The sequence below is a fragment of the Tamandua tetradactyla genome, chromosome X (genome assembly GCF_023851605.1).
Source record: "Tamandua tetradactyla isolate mTamTet1 chromosome X, mTamTet1.pri, whole genome shotgun sequence".
NCBI lineage: Eukaryota > Metazoa > Chordata > Mammalia > Pilosa > Myrmecophagidae > Tamandua > Tamandua tetradactyla.
Window position 1 is genome coordinate 149,237,643 of NC_135353.1, and position 20,368 is coordinate 149,258,010.

At 37.6% G+C, this 20,368-nt stretch overlaps 1 protein-coding gene across 2 annotated transcripts in view; it reads right to left on the reverse strand.

Moving 5' to 3' along the window:
* Positions 1–20,368, reverse strand: part of POLA1 (DNA polymerase alpha 1, catalytic subunit) — a 381,691-nt gene that overhangs the window by 131,140 nt on the left and 230,183 nt on the right. For both annotated transcript variants that reach the window (XM_077145414.1, XM_077145413.1), the window contains one exon: positions 7,825–7,941. In XM_077145414.1, the coding sequence (XP_077001529.1) occupies positions 7,825–7,941 (117 nt within the window). The remainder of the gene's footprint in view (positions 1–7,824; positions 7,942–20,368) is intronic.

A 20,368-nucleotide genomic window follows, 5' to 3' on the forward strand; every position in this document is an offset into this window, starting at 1 on the left:
TTAATAATTATTCTCAAAGCTCTAATTCACTAACATTTATTAGCAGATTGCACTACAGTCCTCAATTTACTAAGATGGCCCTGTCTTAATTGTCTCCCATCTCAAACTTAGTTAAGACTCTTTAGCCAGGGGCGGGTCACGGTGGCTCAGCAGGCAGAGCTCTCGCCTGCCATGCCGAAGACCAGGGTTCAATTCCCGGTGCCTGTCCATGCAAAAAAAAAAAAAAGACTCTTTGGCCAGGGTCGATACAGGGAGTCATATACACTCTCAATGTTCAGTTACCAAAACCATTTTTTAAAAAAATTAGATGATCCTTCTCTTCAACCAACTGGTTTCTGGAGTAAAAGAAAGCACATTCTTAAACATGCTGCTTAAAATGCCAGATTGCCAAAGGCGATAGAGCCCATGATTCTTCAGTCCAAGGGCTAATATAGTCACAAAACTATGAGACCATTGGCAATATTATGGCTTCCCCTTGGACAAGACTGAGAATTATGAGGTAGAAACAAAGATAACTAGTTGTATTAGTAATTGGTAGAACAATCTTACACAAAGGGTGTTGATTAAAAGGGAGCAGTATCCACATGGAAGAAGGCATGTGCATAACTCAGTATTCTGGATTAAAGAGGGAAGGTAATTACATCATCAAAGTTTGTAGACACCACAAAGCTGGGCTCATGGCAGAATCAGGATCCAAAAATCCATAATGGGACAGTGATGGGCTGAGCCCAGCAAGGGGAGATTATAGTCACCTTTCTATGACTGGAAGGTCTCTGTCACAGTAACTGCTAGTTGGTCCTCAATAGTCAGTCTACTCTTCCTTCTTACTAACAAAAAAGCTATTATCTCCATACAGCTAATTTCTGGTCCAGAAAATGTTAAGTGGGAATGAATATGAGACTTCTAGGAAGGCCGCATAAAGAGAACTGATTTGGCTGGGAGGCACACCCTTTGACTCTTTAGCCTTTTCTCCATTGTGTGGCCTGTGATGGCTTGAAGGAGCTTGTGCAGCCATGTTACACCACACCGTGACTTGGAGGAAGGAAGCCTGGCACTGCCAAGCATGGAGAAGGGCAGGAGGAGCCTGTCCCTCTGATGACACTGTGGAGTTGTTATAGCAATTCTGGACAGGCCACACCCAGGTCTTTTTCACACAGTAGAGAATTAAATGTTTAACTTGTTTAAGTTACTATTATTTTCAGTCTCTATCACCTTCAGCTCAGTGCAATTCCTACCTAATAGAGTCATATACTTAGGTCTGAATAAACCATTTGGGTCTTAGAGATACTAGACAATGCATGGTTTACCAGTTAGATGTGCAAAAATTCTTACATGTTTCATTATATGGAATGCTCAAAATGAATGAACCCTGTGGACATGGATGTCAAGAAAATTAATATACCCTTGAATTGACTTAACAGAGGTTTACCACCTAGAAAAGTTGGTAGTGGCAGGCTAATTCTGCTGTGTACTAGTGCTAGTAGGAAAACTTGAATACTGTGCAGTTTTGGGCTCCTCCCTTTATCAGGAAACAAACTCTGGAATAGGATCATTATTCTGAAAGCAGGGCACTAGAGAAATGGTTGAAGGCCTAGGAGTATTGGGCCTAGCAGGGGAAAGCTCAGGAAATAGCTACCTTCAAATATCTAAAAGGCTCTCATAAAACAGGAATACAGTAGATGCTGAATAAGTGCCTACTGAAACAAGGGAGAGAGGAGAGATTTGCTTTGTGTAAGACCATTCAGCTAAACAGACTGAGTGAGTCATAGGACACACATTTACACCAAATGTAACACTATTCTACCTAATGAAAAATAAAATAAGATAAACTTTCAAAGTATACAGAAAGAAGCAATCCAAATGTCTGTCAATGGATGAATAGATAAACAAATTGTGGTGTATATATACAATGGAATATTATTCATCTGCAAAGAGGAACAAAGTCCTGATACATGCTACAACATGGATGAACCTTAAGTGGAAGAAGGCAGACACAAAAGGTCACATGTTGTATTGTTCCATGTATAAGAAATATCCAAAGGGGAAATCCATAGAGCCAGAAATTACATTGGTGGCTGCCAGAGGCTGGGGGAGGGACGATGGAGAGTAACTGCTTAATATGGGGTTTCCTTTTGGGGTGATAAAAATGTTTTGGAACTAGATAGAGGTGGTGCTTACACAGTACTGTAAATGTATTAAATGCCACTAATGTACTGAATATACTATGTGTTCACTTCAGAATTGCTAATTTAAGGTTCTGTGAATTTCACATCAATAAATAAAGTAGGATTAAAAATATATTGAAAATATATTTGTGGTAAGAGTAGCTATACAGAGAATTTAGTAATCTCTTTGCATCAAACAACAAGTACTCCAAAATCACAAAGGAGAATGCCAAAAGACTCTTTAGGGTAAGAATCCATTCTCTCTTGGAGATCAACATTTAATACTTTCTGCATAGTTCTAAAACTTGCTTCCTAAATGACTCATATTTACTGACCTAAAACACTATGATTATTTTCATGCTTTCTTCCTATGCAGAAACAAGACACTGCCCAAAGTAGTTTGGCAACGTCCCCATGGTTCCTAACCTATTCATATCAAAACTCATTCATCCATAGTCTTTTTTTTGCATGGGTAGGCACTGGGAATCGAACCCGGGTCTCTGGTATGGCAGGCGAGAACTCTGCCTGCTGAGCCACTGTGGCCCACCCCATCCACAGTCTTTTGAAATTGCAATACACAATGATTTTTAATTCATTATTTCCTTTCTCCCTTGAAGGGCAGAAGTCCTGCATAGTCAACGTGTTCTGTTATAAAATATTTTAACAATTTTACAACCAAGAATAATGTGAGAAACCCTGGGGGTATCCCAAAGTAGGACTAGAAGTCATTTCACTGCTTTCTTCATAAGTGACCTTCAAAAGGCTTAGTTGAATAAACAACTAAATAAAAGGTTTCCCCACAATGCTCCTGCCCCAGGGGCTGTACAATTTCAAAAATTATTTTCATTGTGGCCCAGCGATTCACATGTAGACATTTCTCACCTCCACATTAAGAATGGAAATATTAATGAAAAAAAGATAACTTGGTTTAAAATCTTAGTTCTATAATGAAAGATGAACAGTAGAGAAGAAGAACCAAAGCTTCATCTTTGATAAATTATGTAATATGGAATCTCCCTGTAGTTCAGCTTATATCCATACAGATTTAGCAACACCAAGGAGTCAAAACTATGTCCTTAAAATAAAGATATATGCATCAAAGTTTTCATTCCCTTACGACATGAATCTAAAAATGTTTTACTGATATTTAAAAAAAAAAATGAGAAGAGAGAAGACACATAACGTCTAGAAACGCTGGGAATAAAACTGTCCCAACTTTATTCTCAAAACTCTGGCAATATGACCCAGAAGAAGAACCAGACTTCACATTCCCAAGTCAATTTAGGAAAAGTACTCTAGCCAATGAATTTAGATTGAAATGCTAGTGATCAATGAAAGGGAGGGATAAGGGGTATGGTACGTATTAATTTTTTTCTGTTTTCTTTTTATTTCTTTTTCTGAATAGATATAAATGTGCTAAGAAATCATCGTGATGATGAATATGCAGTTATGTGATGATATTGTGAATTACTGATTATATATGTAGAACGGAATGATCAAAAGTTAAGAATATTTGCATTTGTTTGGTGTTTTTTGGTATTTAAAAAAAATTTTTTTTAATTAATTAAAAAAAAAAAAAGTATTCCAGCCAACTGCAACCCAGGACTAAATGAGAATAGATTTATAATGTGAGGACAAGATGGGCACAGTAAGAGGCTAGTGCTTTACCATCCCTGCTGGACAACATATTTAAAATCTAGACTAGGAAAAGCCTGTGCTTATTTCAAATATTTATCTACAAATGCTTACTTCTGCCCACAGATATAAATTTTATATAATCTCCATAATGCTAAACTAGTTTTATAAATAAAGACATGCCTTATTCGTTACTATGTCCCCAGTACCTAGAAAAATGCCTAGGATATAGTAGGTGTTCAACAAATAATGTGTTCAATAAGTATTGCGTGACTGAGACACAGTAACTCAGAACTTAAGAAACAGATGAGTATAATCCTGCAAAATAGACACTTTGGAAGATTTTACTGGCACTTACAATGATCCTGTCTATTGTCTAGAAGATGTTTCGGCAACTTCTTTGGAACTATCTCTGGAAAGATTCACATTCTTCCTCCTACCAGGAAAGCCCAGGAACCTTCACAGATAGTTTCTGAATTAAGAAATTCCCCACTCATCACTAGTCACTTACAACTCAAGATGGAGCACAGAACAGTGGACTGAGACCCAGTGTCAAAGTCTCTGTGAGGAACAGCTAAGGACAGTGTCACAAACCAGGATGATCTGAATTCTCAGTTATTCCAGAAGGTGATATTCTGAGCAGCAATGTGTGACGCAAATAGCTAATCAATGAAAGCTTCTCCCTAGGAAGAGCAGCTGACAACCTTGGTTAATGCTTGCCTAAAATGCCAGTGTTAAGAAGGACAAGGATAAGGAGAAAAAGACAATTTACTTTGAAATGCCTGTGTTGATTCACTCATTTAAAAAAAGGATAATAAATGTTAAGTGGTAAAAGATAACCTGATATATTAATCTACCAGCAACAATATCAACCTTTATTGAAACTGATAGATCTAATAGCTAGACACTCTCCTTATACCTTCTCTCATCAAGAATGGAATCATAAAACTGACTGGCTTTCTACAAAGTACTTAGAAATTTTCATCGAACTTCACTTGATGAGTTAGATGTTAAAAAAAAGTCTCAAAGGCAGTATCAGTTCATGAAGCAAGGTGATTCTAGAGTTTACAACTGAATTGATGAGTCACACTAAATATATACTTCTGTTCTCTTTCTGCACCTGCTGAGCAAGTCTTGGGATGAAACTGACATAAAAAGATTTCACTACTACAACTAATTCGCACTACGTGTTCCATACGTTAAAAAAAAATCTACATTCTACTTTTGATAATTGTCAAAGCTATAGAACATAAGGTAAGGTACTTTTTATGCTAACTAAATTAGTTAAAAATGAATTAGTGATAAAGCCCAAACGCCAATAAGGTTGTGGCAAAACGTGTACGCTCATAAAGCTTACAGTAAGCTGGGATAACTAATTTCATGACCATACTGAACTTATGCATTTTGATATGTATTGCTGATAAGAATTTACCACAAAGAAACATTTCTAATAAAGATAAAAATCTTTTAAGAAGGAAAATATTCACCATAATTTTCTAATATAGAGCTATTGAAAGCAGCCTAAAATATCCAATAAGAAGGAAAAGGTTAGATTTGTGTTTAAAAAATTTGGTACAAAAAATTAACAGCAATACAGAGAAATGCTTGACAAAAGTTAAACATGACACAAAGGCATATTTTCACTATGACTACAACCATGTAAAAAATCATATGGAGACGTTCCGGAGAAGATGGCAGCTTAGTAAGACGCGCGGGTCTTAGTTCCTCCTCCAGAACAGCTACTAGAGAAGTAGAAACGATTCAGAACAGCTCCCGGAGCCACGACAGAGACCAAGAAGACAGCGTACCCCATTCTGGAATGGCTGACTGGCTGGGAGAACCCGCTCTGGTGAGATCGCCGAGGGGCGCGGGCTTCCCCGGGCTGGGGCGGCAGGCGGCCGGAGTCCCTCCCTCCCTCCTTCCCGGGCTGGCTGGGAGAATTGGACAGGCGGTACCCTCAAGCCACGGCGGCTGTCGCCCCACCCCCACACGTGGCCCCCCGGACCAGCTGGGAGAATTGGATCAGAGATCCCCAAGCCGCGGATAACGGCGACCGGGGTCCCTTCCAAACACGTGGCTTCCCGGTCCGGCTGGGAACGGTGGATAGACACTTCCCCAAGCCGCGGTGGCTGGCGCCCCCCCGCCACGCTTGGTGCCCCGGGCCAGCTGGGAAATTTGAACAGGCGTTCCCCCAAGCCGCGGAGGCCGGCGACCCTCCCCACGCGCGGATCCCCGGGCCAGCTGGGAGATTCGGATTGGCACTCCCCCAAGCTGCTTCGGCTGGCGACCCCCCCCTACAGCGAGAGTTTTCCAGTTAAAGGAGCCACAGCATCTTTTACTGGTGGGACCCGCAGACAGATGAGCGCCACGAGCGCCACCTACTGGGCAGGATAAGAAAAACAGAGCCCAGAGATTTCACAGAAAAATCTTTCAACCTGCGGGGTCTTACACCCAGGGAAATCTGATTAAATGCCCAGACGCCAGCAGAAGATAACGGATCACGCTCAGAAAATTGAAAATATGGCCCAGTCAAAGGAACAAACCAATAGTTCAAATGAGATACAGGAGCTGAGACAACTAATGCTGAATATACGAACAGAAATGGAAAACCTCTTCAAAAACCAAATCGATAAACTGAGGGAGGACATGAAGAAGACATGGGCTGAACAAAAAGAAGAAATAGAAAAACTGAAAAAACAAATCACAGAACTTATGGGAGTGAAGGACAAAGTAGAAAAGCTGGAAAAAACAATGGATACCTACAATGATAGATTCAAAGAGACAGAAGCTAGAATTAGTGAATTGGAGGATGGAACATCTGAATTCCAAAAAGGAACAGAAGCTATAGGGAAAAGAATGGAAAAATCTGAACAGGGGATCAGGGAACTGAATGACAATATGAAGCGCACAAATATACGTGTTGTGGGTGTCCCAGAAGGAGAAGAGAAGGGAAAAGGAGGAGAAAAACTAATGGAAGAAATTATCACTGAAAAATCGTATGGATATGCAAAAGAACAAGGGAATACACAAAAATGGTGGTAAAATTTGTAGTTTCTGTTTTCTTGTCAATTTTTGTGAAATGATAATATATTGTCCTAAAATTAAAACAAAAAGCCATTAAAATTTTAAAATAAAATATTTTTCTGAAACTAGCCTGTGTATCAACCCTTCTCAGTGAAAAGATTTAAAGTCAAAATGTGGCTATGGAACCCTGTCTCTGTTTTAAAAAATAAACAAGCAAATAACAGGCTTCTTAGTCTTATCCTCTTTACACCAAAAATCTTAAAAATCCTTGGACCAGATAAATTTGGAAAGTGAGACACATTTATATTGGTGACGCAGACTGTACATTATCATATTACAGGTTCTAAGAAGATCTGCAATAAACAAACTTGTTTAACTTTGGTTAGCCTGGCATTTGTTAGATGTACTTCATCATAAAATTCTCTTTTCACGGAACACCTACAAACATTTCTCTTACCAGTTGTGGAAATGTTAGAAGGGATTCTCAAATGTTGTTTGAGAATCAATGATACTCAAAGAGGGCAACAGAAGGAAGGCCTCCTAGTTACCAAGGAAGTGCTTCCAAACTATATATAGTTCCCAAATTTGGAGTCACTAATGATTTTATACATTATCCTTCAGATGTATTAAGGATTTATGTTACTACTTATGAACAACATAAGTCCATTGAGGGAAGAAGAACACAAATAAAACAAAACCTTTATGCTAGCCCTTAGAAAAGGGGTTCTGACCAAGTCTGACAGTAACAGCAGTTTCTACAAAGGACAGGCACCTCTCGTCTGTAGTTATGAGGTAGCAACCAAAGAAATCTGAGTAATCTAAATGAGAACTAGTTAGTTTCCCTTTTATATATAAAAATATTATTGCTCATGACATGAACAAGTAAAGCAAATATCTTTTTGAAGTCTGGACATTTTCTTAAATATACATGTGTGGACAGTAGGGCAAATAAATCCCTTGTACTCGTCTACAAAGTTCTTTTGCACCACCAGGCCATTACCTCTGGTCTAAGTGTAGCTTTCATGCAGACTTGGCAAAGAGGTCCATTACGGGAGAACTGAAGGGGAAGGTGCCGAGTTCGATTCCGACATGTGGGCTCCTCACAGATCAACCAGCCCTGGAGAGAAAAAAGGGAAAATTTCAGTTACATCACCACCACCAAATTGAAATAAAAACCCACTTCACTATCAAGAGATACATTTAATTCAAACCTTTCTTAAAGATCCTGTAATGGTTGGAGTTATTTTTCTCTCCTGACATGCTAATTCTATCTATGCCCCAAACTTAAAAGTAACCCACACCAAACACTTACATACATCAAAACCTCTCCAAAGAACCTCATATGATTTTATATAGAATGCAAACTGGTAGGTTTTGGTTTAGTAGTAAAGACTGTTTCCACTGTTAAAAGTATACCATGTAGAAATGAATGATTTCCCCAATACCCAAGTGACTTTGGGTCAGTTACTTAATTGCTGTGTTAAGTTCTGTACAAAGGGTACTTACCTTATAGGACACTGCAATGATGTAGTGTATTTAAAATGCTTAGAGCTATAGTTGGCTGATGTAGCACATTTAAAGTGCTTAGAACTACAGTATAAAAGAAATACTTAATAAACATAAGCAATTATCTTATTTGAAATTGAAACAGATTCTTCCATACACATTCTCTGAAGAGAGAAAACTGGCTGCAGTGTTTTCAAGAACCACTTCAACTGACAACTTTTTCCTGGCAGTTTGAAATAGCCATTGCTCACTTCTCTGTCTCTTAGAATCCTTTTCTCACTTTTCTTCTTCAGTTACTCCCCTTGCTACTCATTTGAATTTTCTCACAGAGATGTATAAAATCCTTTGAAATTATGTTTATTATAAAACATACCTGTTAAACAAGAAGACAAGACTTTCTGAATGGTGCCAAGCAAAGTTCAGGTGTTCACACTAAGGCACCAAGTCTGTGGGGCATTAGTGTTACATGTATTGCTACAGAGCCATAATATGTGTAAGTACTAGTATAAAGGTGAACGAGGCTTGCTCCCCTCTCTTGTGGTGTTCCCATTCAGGTAAACTTCTAACTGATTTTGAAGAATGAATGATGTTTGGTAGGTGGAGAAGGTAGGAAAGACAAGTGAAGCAGAAAGAACAACATATGCTGTAAAGAATGAATGTCAGAAAGAGCTATGCTGTGATATGGTTACAAAAGGGATAACATGTCTAACCCCATTTCCTATTTCTAGACTGGGCAACCTGACCTTTTCCCCCTAGTTAAAAGCAGTATATATGCAAATGGTGCTTAATTCCATTAGGTACTTAAGTCTTGACTTATTCATGTTTCCACTTGGTGTTAATCTATTATTGTCATCCAAAGCAGAGGGATGCCCCAGTCATTGCTGTGCTGCTTGGCCTCATTCCTCAGAACAAGCTCTTTTTGGAAGTAGCTACAACCAAACTCCAGGAAAAACACCAAAACTCGGTTCTTCTAGCTCCATTTATGGCTTTCACACAGAGGAAATGTACTGCAGAACTTCTTTTTTTGCATCGGTAGGCATAGGGACTCGAACCTGGGTCTCCAGCGTGGCAGGCAAAAATTCTGCCTGCTGAGCCACTGTGGCCCACCCTACAGAACTTTTTGACTAAAAAATTATGATACTTTTAAAGAATATAAAATCCATCAGTCAATACATTCATAGTCAGCTTCATTCCTATCTTCATTCAATAGGCCGAACTATATTAAAATTTAATGTGAACTTTTCAGTTAGAAGGCTACCTATAGGTAATACCTAAGAGTTACTTCTGGAGGACCTCTTTTGTTGCTCAGATGTGGCCTCACTCTCTCTAAGACCAACTCTGCAAGTGAAATCATTGCCCTCGTCCCTATGTGAGACATGACATCCAGGGGTAAAAGTCTCCCTGGCGGCATTGGAGAGTACTCCCAGGGATGAATCCAGACTTGGCACCGTGGGATCAACAATTCCATCCTGACCAAAAGGGGGAAAAGAAATGTAACAAATAAAGTATCAGTGCCAGAGAGAGTTCAAATAGAGCCGAGAGGCTACTCTGGAGGTCACTTTTATGCAAGCTTCAGTCAGATAAACGTTGCTACCTATCATAACCTGCCAACCCCCAACCAGGACCATTCCAGCCAATCCTAAGGAACACCTAGGGCAATATATAAGATTCCACAAGGGTTCCATCCATTAGAGTAACTTTTCAGAAACCTACAACCTCCAGATGGGTCCCTGGACCAGATAAGTCCTGAAACCTAGAGGGCCCAGCCTCTCTGGAACATCAGATAGTTCCATCTTCCTACCCCATAATACTGACAGCTCCTTCCAATGTGAAAAAGTTAGAATGACCATAGCCTAAACACCCCTAAAGAGAGGGATAGAAAGATCAAAGGTTATGGTGGAGTTATACAGAGAAGAAGGATTTAACAAATTAATATGACTGCTGAATCATTAAACTGATATCTCTTTTAGTCTCCAGCATCTTAGAGCAGCTACAAGTAAAAACCTAAAATTGTAGAATTGTAACCTATGCCAAACTCTGAAATATGTTCTATAACTAATTGTGATGCTGTGCTTTGAAAAACAAAAACAAAAAGCAAACAAACAAAATGAAAACAAAATAAAAATTGAATGTGAACTTTTCAGTAGAAGGCTTCAACAAGTCCTTACGAAAACTTTAATACATTCCCAGAATCGTATTAAATGCCATGGGGAATAGGCAAAAAGACTCCAGGCACAGAGTTTTCAGGAAATTACAATCTAAATAGGAAAGCAAGTTCCACATACACAAAGACTAAAAAAGTAATTCAATATGGCTTGGCTTTAAGAATCAAGTTGTGTGGTACCAGCTACAAACGCTAAACAATACAGAGAAGGGAGAAAGAGATTGAGTTATGTGGATCCTATCTGCCTAAAACAACTACTACCACAGTAAAAGACCGTGAACCAGAATAAAGAATCTGTGATTCTGAGTCAAGGGCAACTATTTGTCTGAGTTCCTCAGCCCTGTAACCACATTTTCTTAATTCACAAACACGCTTTTATTCACGTTTAACAATTCTAAAATTTAGAGGCATTTACAATTGACATGTACATTTAATGAAGTATTTCGCTTTCCTTCAAAAAAGGCTGTTAAGAGTGCAGCCTACAATTGATGGCCTCTTAAAGTTAAAAGAACAAGATATGGTTTAGCCTTGTTCTAGGCATGGAGGATGCAGGGGTGAAGAGTGGCGCTGACAGCAGCAACAGAGATTAAATTTTAAATACATCCTTTAAATATTAAAGGCTTGCTGCTGAAGTGCCCATTTAGGAATATTAATAAAGGAAACAGAATTCAAGCAAACCATGTATGAAAAACGCAGTACTGGACCTCTATTTTATCATTTATTTGGGTTTGTTACATTCTATTTGATATCTGAGGCCTTATATGCTTTGGAATATGAAGATGGTAAATACTGCCAATCACAGTTGTAATCCATTAAATTCTAAACAAAACTTAAAATAAGCAGACAGATAATAACTCTAATGTCTCAAAGCAATACAACCTGGAGTTAAAATTATATTTCAATTTTTTAAATTATGAATGCTTAAAAAGCTAAAAGTTATCTTCAGATGATTTTCAAACTTGACTCCTTCAATTTACTACAACTTCTTGACTTACTGGATGAACTGCCAACCAGGGACATACTAGGATGTCATATCACATGTTTTTAAAACAAACACCTAACTCTATCTCTGACAGTTACTAACTAAATGTCCTTTGAAATCATACAGAAAACAGATAATATAATTTGTCTAGACTTCTTACCAGTTATAATTAACATTAAAGAGGCCTTTTCTTCCTTGTCACCTCTCTATTCAGTACTTATTTGGGTTTGTTTGTACTTACTATCTGTTAATCTCCCTTTACAAATGACAACAATAACTAGTGCTATTATGCATGGAAATTAAACATGCTGCTAACTGTGTGAAGGGAACTGGGGCTGAAAAGAAAATATTGGAAGCCTGTAACTCTTTATGCCTCTTGTTTTATTTTGATAATTAAGCTTTTGGTCACAATGTATTTTAAACAAAACTTTTCTATGGAGGAAATAGGCCCTAATCATATTCAATATATGCTTGGCTTCTATTCAATTTTGTCAAGTACGTTTCAGTTAACCCTTTTGTTCCCCCCATAAATATTAACTGACTATGATAAACCTAACTTTCAAGGGACATTTGCATTGTTAAAAAGAAATCTGCGAGGTCTCTGAAAATATTTCATGATGGGGCAAATCTTACAAGATCTCAAAGTGAATTGTGCCTCTCATGGGTGATAAAAACAAAACAAATGAAAATACTAACAATTATACAAATTCACCTGAATTATCACTCATTGAGACTAAACTAAACTTATTTTCATTTCCCAAAACGGGAAATAACCTACAGCCTGAGGCTTCATTAATAAGTCAATGGAAGAAAAGAAGCCTAATGAAGTGTAAAGCTTTGGAAGCCCAACCTATCAACAGGTTTTGGATTTTAATCAAGACCTTCAGAACCACTGTAAGGATATCTGCCATCCACATATGTTACGTTTTTTATGTAATGCCATATGTAAATTATTATAACCAACAGGAATCAGGTCAAGTTTTCAGATGCCTAGCTTAACCATATTTTACAGTAGAGAGTTCAAAAGAGTGTGAAGCCAGCCTGTCCAAAAGCAAAACAAACCTTTCCCCAAACAGAAAAGTGTATCACCAGTTGCTTTAGTCTCAGCATCACTAATTCCTTAAAACCATTGTGTACAGAATTGTGTCAAATGCTGATTGGTTCTGATTGCTAAATTACATTTCTGAGGCTGCAATATAAATGGTTTCTGTTTGCATATGCTAAAGAGGGATCGATTTCCACTGGTAACCGAGGCGTTCCTAGTAGCCTGGTAGTTGCACCTAAAACAAAAACTGTTATCTTTTTGTGTACATTTTCATTTTTAGAAGGATGCACATGCAGAAATCATCCAAATATAGAAATGTATGTATAGGAAACACTAAAAAATATTTTAAATAAATGAAGGAATAGAAGCAATAAAATAAAAACACAGAGGAACAACTTCAGTAAAAATAAGGACAGGGTCTAAAACTCACAGGAGAGAAAAAACCTTACCATAGTTCTTAGACTCTTAAATCAAATATATGGTGGGTCCTCCTTTCATTCCCAATCAGTCACCAAGTCTACCCACTGGTCTTTCTCTTATAGTCCCATTACCACTCACCTCAACTAAGTCCAGACCTCAAAGGTGTTCTACTGGAACGGCCTCCTACATGGTTTCCCAGACTTCATTCTCCCCCACTTTCAAAGCAAAAACTTGTAAGGGTATCTTCCCAAGGCTTCTCTGCTCTCATCTCGCAATTGTACACCCTCAATAGAAGAATAAGAACAACTCTTTCATGTGGCACTCAAATCTTTACAACCTGATCTTATACATCCTTTCTCATCGTTCTCTTACACAGAACTCTGGCTCTCTCATTATCCTCAACACATTTTGTCTACACCCACCTCTTTATCTTTATTCATGCTGTAGAACCTCTGCCTTAAGTGCCCATTCCTTGAGCATCATCAGTTCCATTCTTCTTCTGTGAAATTTTCCCAACCCACAGGGACTTCTCCCTTTATCCCACCTGATACTGAGCACACACTGCTTTGTACTGTCCCTTAACTATCTTATGTTTCTATCTTGCTTTACCTCCCTAACTAGACTATCAAACCCCAGGGGAACAATTTACTTTGGAACTAAGAGTATTCTCCCCAGTCTCTAGCACAAAGGTTCACATTTAATGAAGAATTCAGAATTTAGGTTATGAAGAATTGCACTTCAGTGAGATTTTTCCCCTCTTATTTAGTAACAGGTCAAGTCACTGAATCTCTCACTGAGCCACAGTTCCCTCTTTCACAAAACAGGAGGTATTAGTATTTACTCAATTCGGGTTGTTCAGAGAATCAAATAAGAACGCCCACAAAAATATTCAATAAATGTAAAATATTGTTATTTTACATTTGTCTTAAGTACTGAAGCACATCAGTGCTTGACTGCAGCTGACAACTAACTAGGCTCCAGGAACTGAACACGGGTCTCTGGCATGGCAGGTGAGAATTCTGCCACTGAGCTACCATTGCACCACCCACTAGGCACTATCTTACCAGGAAAGAGTCTGGTCAGTTTCTACCTAGTGTTGGCACAAAATAGAGCAATACAGAAACTGATGATTGATAATATTAGGCAGAGCTGCTTCTAGATTTGTTTGCAAAATAATATACAACTATCTAATCAACATAAGTGACAATCTTATGTTTTCCCTAATAAAACTATTATTTGACTCAAAGTTATAGATGGTAGAATAGAGAAGAGTAGTCTTTGCTTTAATTTGGGATTCACAAAAATTTTCAAGAGACAACACAGCATGGCAGTGGACAAGGTCACTGGGTGGGGTGTGCAAGCATGCAGGCTCTTACAGAGCTTACCATTTCATTACTACCTTTCTATGATGGCCGTTAACTGCCCCCTCTCCCCCACACCACCATCACCATCACTTGCTAAACTATACGCACTTGTGAACCAGACTCTTTTCACCAAAACCATTTATAAATATCTAGGGTTCCCTTGCTAGACATTTTTCTGTTACAGAATTCTCCTCAGTATAATATGGGTCTTCTTATAGATAGTGCACAGTATGGGTCCACAGCTGCTTTTGAAGAATGACATGTTATGATTGGGAATTTCCAGAAATATCAAAAAACAAATTGCTTTCTGATCTGCATTTGCACCCAAAACTGGGAGAAATTTTTCCTAAGATCTCCAGAGGAACTTTTAACAGGAACATAATTTTGCTTTTAAAGTTACATCTTCTACATTGCAACATACTGGCATGTCAAAGAGTGATTATCAAGTCTCAGAGAGGTACCAGGGTAGAAGAAAGAATAAAATCAGGGAAAATAAATAAATAAACTAACTATACACTAAAGTTAATGCAAAAATACTTTTAACAAAAATTATCAAACAAAACAGAAGTGGAAAGTGCCTTGTAGGTCAATATAAGAATTTTAAATATTATTAAAATTGATTTTTAAAGTAAAACCTCTCTAAATGAACAGTCACATGTCATTTCATCCAAGTTATTTGAAACTTATTGATCTTATCATTTGTGTAAGGACCAGACTCTGCCATCAGTTCGCTGAAAGGATAATGGAGCACTCCCAAACTGTTATGATAGGTTAGATGCAAACAGTGGTCCTCATTTAAACACATAGAATAGCACTACAAGCGGACAAATTCCAACCTCAGCAATTGTGTATTACATGATAAATTAGCAAGTTGTTCTGCTTTGCCTCACATCAAATCCAATACCATAGCCTTGTTATTTTAATTTGCAATCAGAGCTTGAGCATCAGAAGACGTAGCTGAGGTACATTAAAGAGCCCCATGCAAGCCATCTTCTCCTGCTATACTGTGAGCGTAGAAAGCCAACAATTACCAGCAATTTTATTTTTACCACTGTAGGACAATACTAGAACAGTTAAAATTGTCTCCATGCAAGCTACTGGGGAAAATATACTTAAAATGACGTTATCTGGAAAATTACATGGGGGGGGCAGCGATGTGTAGTTCAATGAAGGACATGTATCTTTCTGTATGGGCAGCTAAAATCCTCTCAGTATATTCAAGCCTATTCTTTAAAGTACTCTCCCTATTCATCGAACTCAAAAGCAAGCTACATTCTTAGGCTATAATAGGTCACAACTAAGTACATGGTACCTTGCTTCAAAAATAATTTTGCTTTGTCTGTCAACTGTCAACAAAGCACAAAGCGCTCATACAACCCAGCCATGTACTGTGGATGTTAGAGAGCTAACAAAATACAAATAGTACGAATATAAGATTTCAGAGCTGCTCTGCTTTTCCTTTATATGAAAAACTGAAAGCATTTTCCTCTCCACATTCCATTAATCTCTATTGTATTACAAATCTTTTCATAAAAGATTTTTTTTCCTATGTGAAGCTACAAGTGACTTGGGAATGTAATATTCCAACTATAGTGAATGCCCAACTTTCCAACGTGAATGGTTATAAATGGATTTGTCAAGTTAAGATACAGTCATTTCAACAAGGAAAAGGAAAACCTCAAATTGAATAAGATGGTAAAATGGCTACTCTGGTGCTTATATTACTTTTTTTAAATATTACCATTTGAGTGATGAAGCCCTTACGAACATTTTTCATTACTTCCATCAGCGCTTCTGCTTCTCATGTCTTCATTCTTGAAAAAATGTCACCTTAGTTATATATAAACTGTAACAGTAAACTCAAGGCTTAGTTTCATCAATATGTACACACACACACCAAAAAAGACTGGAAGGAAATACTCTAAAATGCTATCACTGGTTGCCTCTAGGTGTTTTTTTATGTTTCTGGATTTCTAAATTTCCTATAAGAAGTGAATATTGTTTTTATAATCAGAAACCTGTTATCAATGAGGGAAGAGAAAATCTGTCAAGCACCTTCAATATAATCAAATCACTAATACATCTGAAAAATATTTTGACCTAAATCAAGTGGCTGATTGTTGCCAAGATGGAATTTCAAGAAATGGGCATATAGAAAGAATAGTTTGTTCTTTAAAAATTTTCCTATTAAATTAAACATTTCGAAAATAGGTCAATTTAAGCATGTAAGCAGTTCTTAAGTAGAAGGGGGCAGGGCATTAATTAATAGTACTAGAGTCATTTATCAAATTAAGCTACTCACCAAAATGCACAAGGTCTTTTATGGAATATTATTTAAATACCTTTCTTTATGATGCTGAATTTCTGAAGGCAGGTAATAATTCAGTTTTAAAGAGAGGTGTCTTTTTTTCTATTTCCCTCTCCCTTGCCATTATTCATATACACATGGATCAACTCAGATGTTCCAGGGTAAGAATCAACAGAAAAAAAAATTCAATCAGGAGGGCATGCCTAAACCTTTACTACCAGAAGTATTTTTTTCTTTGCTTGAATCTAGCTAAAAGTGATTTTTACTGCTTGTCTGTTTGCAGGATAATATTTACTGGTATAAGTTAATGTGATATGCCTTTGGGTACCAAACAACAAATGTTAAAATTGAACTATCTATGCAATTGCCTCAAAGGACATTCTAAAATCAGAATGGAGTTCAAACCATCACCAGGCAGTGTTTGTTCATTTAACTTTAATTATTTTCTCCTTGAGAATGGTACTAATGAAACTGAATATCTTTCATGGTTTCGAAGGGCCGTTTGAATAGTCTGTAAATAGAACTAAGGGTAGACAAGAGATCTGGCTGAGCCAGGAGGTTGCTAGGTGATGTAGAATGTAAACCCACAAACGTGTTAAGGTTTGCTTCGCTTTCATCCAACTTTCACACACTCTCAAAAGTTCTGAGAATTGATTTTTCAGGTGGCCACTTGAAAAAAAAAAAAAGAAACCCCTCCCTTTGAAATTTACTACCCCCAAGTGCTCTGCCAGATTTAGAAGAGATGAAATACATCTAACCTTTGAATGTAACATGGGAAATTTCTAGGTTTACATAAACATAGGATAATATATTTTATGAATACACATAATTTTCAAAAACAAATGCAAGATGGGTTTTAAAATTTCAAATCTTAGCCATTTCTAATCTTCTCTTACACAATGCTGAATAAAATGAAGATTTCCTTCCAGAAAAAAAATTGTGATCACGCAGTGTCAGGAATTTGAGGCACAAAAACCAAAACCCCACGACAAATGCCTTAGCACAGAAGATCACTGTGAAGCGACAAATCTTTCGGTTTAGCCACTCATGTCTCTCTTCTGGTCTACACCAAGTCTGACTGCCTGTGAGGCTTCTCCCTCCTGCCCCCTCCCCCAATCGCCTTTTTAAGGAGCTGATCAGAGATTGTCCAGTAAGAGCACTTTATTAGATCATCAGCCAGAGGGGTTCACAAGTACTGAGAGCAATGGGCTCAAATGCGGCACATCAGTTTTAATAGACCGGGGGCTACTAGTAAACTGCAGATACTGCTGAGAACTTTCCATGCACTGAACTCTTGAAAAAGCACCGTCTCTCCAGCTTAAATGCAGCTGCCTCTTTCAATGCCGCAAATGGGTAAATTTGACAAAAAAGCCACCATTAAGACTACATGAAAGGCTCAAGACAACATCCTTTCAATGCTTTGTACTTCAGTAATCAGATGTACTTACTCACCCCCTCCCCCAAACCCGATCAAGAACTATTTCTGAATGGTAGGAAATAATTCCACTTTGTACATCTTTTAGTTAATCAAGACTTTCTATTCAGCAATTTGACCTTTTGTTCAAAACAGGATTATCAGTTTTTTCGCCAGTTACCAAGGGCGACTCGCATGGTGAACATAATTGCAATAATTTGCAAAACACCATGGCAACCCACATTACAACTAGGTAAATACTGGGCTTTTGTGCTACATTGTTATTTTCAGAGATGCTGAAGTCAAAGAACGAATGACAAATGAACACAAAATTTATATTTGCTTTGTCTCAAAAGAGAAGAAAATTGATAACAAGAATTGGGGGGAAACCGACTACAGCTGTAATTTCTAACTTGATTAATTAGGATGGTAACAGTCCTTAACAGTATATTCAACAAACAGCCCTGACTTCATCTCTCCACCCACCTCTCTCTATACCACTACCACTACCACTACCCACCCCCCCAGACAAATTTTTTCAGCTTGGAGAACAAACATCCCCCATTTGCTCTTTTCTTCAACTTAATGGAATCCTTAATTGCAGAATATTGTTCCTTTGCTCTTCACTGCAATGAAAACGGAGAAAAAAAAAGGAGAGTGGCAGGGCAGACAGGGAGCTACAGTCATTTTTCCCTGCCTCTTTTGGACACCCCAGGCCCAATGATGAGATGGCATTTTTCTGGTATCAGCAGCTGTTTCGCAGCAGACAATAAAGTAAAGAACTATTTAGCTTTACAGAAAAGCCACTTCTTTCCTCTTGGCAATACAAGGTAAGTCCACATGCTGAGCTAAAGTTTCATAATTTAAATGCCAGAACATAAGATGAGAAAATGATACTAATAATAAAACATACATTTTCTTTTAAAGGAATTACTAACTGTGGTTCTGTCCAAAATGCATGCTTGCTATTTGAGGGAGATACTCAATACCATCACCAATGTGCTAAAAACCACTTTACGCTCATCTAGAGCCCAATTCATAAAACAATCTAAAAATATAAACTGAGTACTCTGAAATTAATACAAAAATCATAACCATATTTTAGTAGATAAACGTGGTCTCAAAATAGGATTATAACCTTTGTAATAATAAATATGATGATTAGAAAAGTTATATCAGAATTTTTTTCTCAGGTGGATTCTATTTTATAGCATAGGAGCAGTTTTTTCTAAGCAGCACAAATTCTGCTATGATGTCTAGCTTTTTCGAAATGATCAAAATCCACTCCCCCATGTAAAATGTAGTAATTCAGGAGGAGAAAAGAAAAATACACACAGAAAGGGCTTGCAGAAGTTATCATGCCTAGATCGAGAGATAAGAAGCTCCAGATGCACTCTGAAAACAGGCCAGCCAGCCTGCTTGCCTTCATCTTACTTATAAAAACGAAGAGCAGAAGGAGTCTCAGAAACGATCTGCATATTCTCCCCTAACTTTTAAAAAATCAAATGAACCTGGTACTATATTTCGTTCATTCTTTTTTTGTCAGGGCTGAAAATTCCGACAGACCTCTCAGATTCATCTTAGAAAATCACAATATACCATTCTTTAGAATATGCCACCAGAATTACAGACACTGCATTTTCTCCCAAGGAGTAGAAATCAAAAGAATGTGACACATTAACTCTTCTCACGCACCTCTTTATACTCCAAAAATATACTGTATTTTCTGGTTTAGTTCATTCCAAATTATCACACCTGTATTAAGTGCATTCCGATCAAAAGTCTAAATGTTTTGAGGAAATGTATCCTTTAATGCCAAAGATAAACATTGAATAACCCTCCAGTACTTTTTGACCAAACAGAATTGATGACAGACCATAAAGTGGACCTAAAATCCCCATAGCACTTGAACATCTTTAAGAAATCCTTTTATATAAACGAAATATTTTATAATCTATCTGGACTTTCTTCACTTAAAATATTTTACCTAGTATGCTTGCTTCCCTCCTCTGTGCCACATTTTGTTGGCTTCCAGTATTTTTTCCCTCATTTTTTCTGTGGTGTTGGCCAGTTGGATAAGATGTCTCTTATCTAGATTAGCCTTTAGGAAGGTCAATCTACAATGAATTGCAACATCCAGCCTCTTATAATGTCAAGAAATTACCCAAATTCCTAAATCAGGAATGGCAATTATCTAGCAGGTATATTACATTTCATCTCCAACCCCATCCCCATGATAGATAAAAGACAGGAGCTGGCACTCAAAACAAAACTTATCTGCAACCTCTGCCCCAAATCATTCTTTTTCTACAATTCTCAACTCTGGTTGCTTGTTGAAATC